This window comes from Prosopis cineraria, unplaced genomic scaffold, assembly GCF_029017545.1.
Source record: "Prosopis cineraria cultivar Desert tree isolate PC_DT_omini unplaced genomic scaffold, ASM2901754v1 PC12, whole genome shotgun sequence".
NCBI lineage: Eukaryota > Viridiplantae > Streptophyta > Magnoliopsida > Fabales > Fabaceae > Prosopis > Prosopis cineraria.
Genome location: NW_026555343.1, coordinates 12731040 through 12737609, shown reverse-complemented (window position 1 = coordinate 12737609; position 6570 = coordinate 12731040). Strand labels below are relative to the sequence as shown.

The 6570-nt window shown below is 31.6% G+C and overlaps 1 protein-coding gene across 1 annotated transcript; it reads right to left on the bottom strand.

Moving 5' to 3' along the window:
• Positions 1–3777: 3777 nt before the first annotated feature.
• On the bottom strand, positions 3778–4401 carry LOC129289111 (ethylene-responsive transcription factor 1B-like). The gene has a single exon (XM_054925925.1). It carries the CDS (start codon positions 4399–4401, stop codon positions 3778–3780), a length of 624 nt encoding a protein of 207 aa, XP_054781900.1.
• Positions 4402–6570: the final 2169 nt, after the last annotated feature.

Below are 6570 nucleotides of genomic sequence, written 5' to 3'. Positions count from 1 at the left end.
CCAAAGGAGAGGAGAAAAGCTTCATCCCTGCTGTTCAAACGAGAAGAAGGAGCAGAAAATTAGGGACCCGAAAAGAGAAAGACTTGAGCTCACCATACACACACGGTGTCCAGCAACTAAGAAGGAAGAAAAGTGGCAGCTGAACGAGCGCGCACTGCCGCTGTCAAGCCAGAACAGAGACGAACAGCAAACGATACCCCAACTCTCCCAACAGCAGAGACGCAACAGTGAGGATCAACGCAGACCGACGGTGACCAACGGAAATTGAAGAGAAGAACAAAAGGAGTGGGCCGACAATGAAAAGCTAGAGGAGTGCAATGGCGGTGAAGAATCAGAGGTTTCGTGTCGGTGATGAGATGGAAGAAAATAAGATAACTCGAGGCTCTGTTTCACGCACGGTAATAAGAAAAATCTGAACTAAAAGTGTTTTGGGAAAATTACAAGAAAGCCACTAGAAAAATTACAAAGAAAGGCACAAGGAAAATTACAAGATAGGCCACAAAATTTTTCTATAATTTAAAACAAAGTATCAATTGGAAGAAGAATTAATTCAGTCAACTTAAAATTTTGGGCCATTACACAGCTTGTAATTGACTGCACAATTTTAAAAATTATTGTATATTTCTCTGATCTTATTTGTAAGTCACTTCTAACATGTTTCACTAATATCAAAAAAACCTTAAAATTCATTACTCTATTATAAAATTTAATAAGTTCTCAATTTTATCCCTATTAAATATAAATACTTCAATAACATATTTTCTCTCTTCAACATTCAATTGAGGATAAAAAAGAAAATTTATAATAAAAATTTAATAATGTAACTTATAAATAAGACAAAAAAAAATATTTTCTCTCTGCCCCATACATAGGACCTAAGGGAGTAGGGTGCACTTGTAATCAGTGCTAGTTTGTTTTGTTGAATCTTCAATAACGAACTAATTAATTACACATAAGATAAAATGCAAAAAACAAAAGAAAAAAGAGTAGTGAAACATTATGAGCGAGTCTGGAATTATACTTCTGTTTATTTTAGATGAGACACAAGAGATAGAGCATCATACACTGGAAATTGACATCCACATCTTAACCGAAAACATTAAAGTAGCATTTGGATTTATGGATTTAAATTTAAATTTTAGATTTGAAATCTTATATTTTGAATCTTACATTTAAAATCCATGTATTTTAAATCTTTTAGTTTAATAATTTAAAAAATTTTAAATGATAAAAATAGATGAGTTGAAAATGATAAAAATTTTAATGAAAATAAAAAAAATTAAATTTTAAATTTAATTTTTAAAAAATTTTAAATGATAAAAATTCTTTTGGTTTAATGAAAATGAAAGATGAGAAAAGATAAAAAATCACAGAGATATTAATAATGAAAATATGAAGTGAGCGAGATACTTGAAATAACTGAAATTTTAAATTATTTGAATATAGAAAAATTTAAAATTAAAAAAGAATTGTAATAAAGAAATGGATTTGATTTAAATCAAATCTAAATTCATAAATTTTAATGTATCCAAATGTGAGCCTTAGACCAAATCCAAATCCACATTAATCTAAACGAACCATAAAGTAAGTGTATGAATGTTTTTACTTATATCCCTATTTTTTATTTAATCTAATTTTATTAGATTCAAGATTTTTTTTTCCTAGGTCAACTTGACTTGATATATAGATAGATAGAACATCATGGCATATATTATTGAAGCTAATTTCCCATATCATTAATAATTGTAAGAATAAGATCAAATCTAAGTTAGTTGTTGTGCGTCAGTCCTTCACTGGTTTGAATTTTGAAAATCGAGTCAGACTCACACTATGACCATCCTAATTATTCTTAAACAGATCTTTGTCTCGATTACACATCACATTTAAATGGTGTTCGTTTATTATTATTGGTTTGCACTTTTTTTATTAATTGCTTCTTTTGAAGAATTATATTGAAGTCTTCTCCCTCTAATCCACACGTGCATTTTCAAAGATAAGTCTGAAAAAGTTGTTCGCTAATTTAATCAACTATATATTATTATAATTTATTTTATTTCCCAAAGATTTGGGTCTCAATGACATGTGCTTATGCTGGCCCTGCAATCTATATTCTTATAATCAAATATGTTGTCCTCAATATTATCATTTAATATAACGTGCACGTTTCTTATTTTAAGATTATCATGTTTAAACCATATTTGTAAACTTTTTGAGGTCCAGGCCCGAGGATTTAAATAAAAATTACAATTAGAATTTTATAATTAATTATGAAAATGGTAGAAAGTGGGAGATCAAAAGGCACCAAGCCAATGCCACTAATTATCTTAACATATTTTTCTTTCATTAGGTCAAATATTTGCATATTAAATTTTCCAGTCATGCATATGTTATTGTATTCTCATTAAAATTCATTTTCTTTCAAGGTCATGAGTTCATGACTATACTCAATCAAATATATGTTGATTATTGGACATTATTAGGGGCACTTGACTAGTGGAATAATTAGTTTTGTTGTAGTTTTTTGTGCGTCGGGTAGCTTTTGTGAAAATATTTTAGCCAATGTTTAAAAATATTTTAGGGAAAGCACTGTATTTGCCATTTTAAATTTTGGAACGTAACAATCAAATTCCAAATTGTATTTTTTGAGAAAATATTTTTACTAAAGTTCAAAAATATTTTCATTTGAATTTCTTTTTGTTATTCTGTTCTCTTTTAGCTTTCAATCTTCCTTCTCCCTCTGGAGTCTGGGGTTCTCATGAGTTCTTTCCATTTGAATATTTTCTGGAGTTATCACACTCAACCTATATGACAAAATAATTCTAAAGAACAGTGTCCTTCATTAGCTTGGACGCATCTCGGACCAGATTGAACCATAATTTAGCAATATTGACCTTTTCTGTTCGCTTGTTTATTGTTGTTAGTGCCTCTCTTTTGTCTTGAGTTGTACTCTTGTCAGTGTTTTCTGTTTCTTATCTTTCGTTTTAGTTGTTTTTTTGGTTTGTCTGTGTTTTAAGTTTTAGTTCTAAAGGCTTTTGTATTTTTAATCATTTTATTGTGAATATTACTTGTCTGGTTTGTTGTGGATATTATTCGTCTGATTTTTTTGTAATTATTAGGGAGAATGATAGTTAAGTTGATCCCAGAAAAAAATTAATAACAGTTAGGTCTTCTTGACAATTTTTTTTTTAAAATTAGTTGTAAATATCAATTTAAATAATTACAAACTTAAAAGTTTCAATTATAAATATGATATTTAAATTCTAAATATAACAACTAGTTTGCAATTTGAATTTTTATTTATAACTGCTTGAATTGACATATACAATTTATTTTATAAAAATTTTTGTTGAAAACTTCACTGTTATTAATTCATCATTTGAGACTGTCATTCTCCATAATTATTAATTAGCTTGAGAGAAAGTAAACAATGCAATAGAAAAATTTCTCCCTATATGATAATAAAAAAAAATTTGGTTGAGGAACCTAATTAGTTCATCAAAATTAATGTCAAATTAATCATAATAGAAAATTTTCTCACAACTCTAAAACTGCAGCTAGACGATCAAAAAAAAAAATCTTGAGTAGACTCCATCACACAATTACGGGCAACGATATAATTAACAATTCACAAGATATAAACAAAAAGAAAGCAATCTTATCCATCATATTTAAAAATATATAGTTAAGAGTTTATTGATTTATACAACATATTGAACCCTTGATTTTCGTATTCAAATGCTACCTTATTATACCTTTAGAAAGAACCTAAAACTTCATTCACACACCATATTTCAAGCTTCTGACATGGCTTCTATATGTTGGTAACACATTTGGTAGAGCATCCAGGCTTTTCTTCAAGAGGGTGGCGCCGCTTCTTTCGGACAACTGTTCTTGCCAGCTCCGGTGGTGTCTCCGCCGCTCTGAGCCAATGAGGTGAGGAAAATTGAGCTTTGCTTTTCTACCCTTCGTCTTGAAAGCAGCTCTATCATAAGCCAAAGCTGGATCCTCCTCCCTCTCATTGGTTCCGAGCCATGTCCTTGCACCGTTCCTCTTCAGGTCCCGGATCTCAGCCTTGGACTTCCCCCATGGCCGCCGCGTCCCGTCTCGGTAGTTCCTCCATCTAGGTGGCGCGTTCTTTTCACACGCCACAGATCCTGTGGTATTACCACTGACCTTACCATCGTCATAACCACCCGAATTCATACCGTCATCATCATTCCCGCCGGAAAATGACATACCACTGGAGTTACTAACACCCTGCTCCAGCAAAGCAGCGTCGTAGTTCAGATTCCAAGTAGGGTTGCCGGTGAATAAACCATTTATGAGAGTCATGAAGGAAGGATCATCTTCAGTCAGATATTGTTGAACTACTGATTCGAAAGGAGAAAGACAAGGGTTCATTTTGAGAAGCTATGAGGTTCGTCCCAGTGAAGCACACATGGCTTTGTTATATATATTTGTATGTATGTATGTATGTGTTTAATGACTTGCACGTATGTATGCATATATTTGTCTTGACTTTGTTGATCCATGAAACTTCACTTGTTAATTTGAAGTGGTTGTCGTCGCGTGTGTTGGTTTATTCAAACAAATATCATATATTTGTGGGTATAAAAGGGTTACTTATTATATATGCTATAATGGCTTCTCTATGTAAAATATTAAATACTAGTAATAGTAATTTAACTGCTCGCTGATTAGATGCTTTAATTTGTTGTGCAAGCAGTGTGGCAATATAAGCAACCAGTCAAAGATTTAAGGATTAAAAGGCAAATATACACATAAAGTAGTCAGCCCGAGGCACCCAATATTATAAAGTGAGAAAAAGGGCATAAATGCCCATAATCTTATATGGTGGGTGCAAAAGTGACCAAACCATGGTATTGAAACCCGGACCGGACTGGCCGGTTCAACCCGAAAACCGGTGACCTAGTCCCTTGTCCGGTCTAGGTTTACTCCTAAACCGGTGAGGGAATGAACCGGTGTAACTCGGGTTCAACTCGGTGTAACCCGGTTAACCTGATGGGTTGACTGGGTTAACCAGATTATTTTTTTTGAAATTTTTTTTTATTTTTAATTTTCAGAGTGCTAAATTCAGAAATAAGATAACAAAAAAAAGTAAAACTAAAGTCAAAAAATAAAAAATTAAAGGTAGAGCACGCTAAGTGCAATTTAGATTTTTAGACAGCATTTTGTTTTGCCTTTCATCTGTGTCTCTCCTTTCTTGACCTAACCTAATCAGCGTCTCTTTTCTAACTTAGTCTCCGTCTCTTCTTCAGGCTCCAGCTCTATCTCCATCTCTTCTCCAGCTCTATCTCTGTCTCTACTATCTCTATCTTTTCTCCAGCTTAGTCTCTGACTCTTCATCTTTTTTCTAGCTCAATCTCCGTTTCTTCTCCAGCTCTATCTCCATCTCTTCTCTAGACTTTTGAGATTGAAGAGTTGTAATTGTAATGATAGATATTTAAAATGTTGTATTTTATTACTGTTAGATTTTTGAGTGGTTGGATTTGGTTGAATATTTTTATAATTAATGTCTTTTTATTTAAATTGTATTATTTTAATCATGACAGGTTTGCCACCGGTTCAACTCCTAGTTCAACCCTAATTGAAACACTAACCCGTGACCTAGTGCCATGACCGGTTCAATAACCGGTCCGGTTTTACGTATCTTGGACCAAACCATTAACTTTTCTCTAATAACATTAGTTTACAGTGTTAAATATTGACTGTGCATGCCATGTGTCAGTCTTTACTGATATTGACTAAAAAGGTAGCAAAAATATCCATGAAGTAATGAACCAAGAGCATCCAATAACTTGAAGTGAAAAGGGCAATAATATTAATAACGTTACTAGAGTTGGTGCAAAAGTGACTAATTTATCAAATCTTTTAAATATTTACCATTTAGTGAAACATCTCATATATTTTTACTCCTTTAAACAAGTACTTATAAGAATCATTGCTTAAACCTTGATGATCATCAAGAAAAGAAAAATGCCAATTTGATTTTTAATCACATATGCATTTTTTCAGAATGTATCATCAACTTACAAAATTCATAACTAATTCTATAAAAATTATATTGTGGTGATTCAATCTTTAAATATTCTTAGGAAGTCCTTTGTAAGGGAAAAATAATCCCTGACTTCAAACATCCATCTATATTTAATGAGGAATTTTCGTTTCTTACTGCTACAGTTATTTCTAGAAAATTTTCTAGTTTTCTAACCTTATTTTGTAAAAATCTTTTCTCATAATATACAAGTCCAAATTTAGTGATCTAGGACTTCATTTGAAGCTTGAAATGTCCTCTAAGTGACTAAAAATTTCAAGGTGATAATCACCATATAGCTATGACAACACCCTTACTAATATTGTTCCTTGGATAAATATTTTATCCTAATAGTTTTTATCACACATAAAAATATTTACATGCCAAGATATAATCTATCCATGATTATAATTGAACTATGGACATATATGTAATCTTCTTGTATAGTTAAAACTCAAAATATTATCATGGAACTAGGTATATATATTACAACTCCAAAATATACCAAAATATAA

What these genes read in the sequence shown, in the direction of transcription:
- LOC129289111 (XM_054925925.1), bottom strand. Translation starts at nt 4,401, where the DNA reads ATGAACCCTTGTCTTTCTCCTTTCGAATCAGTAGTTCAACAATATCTG.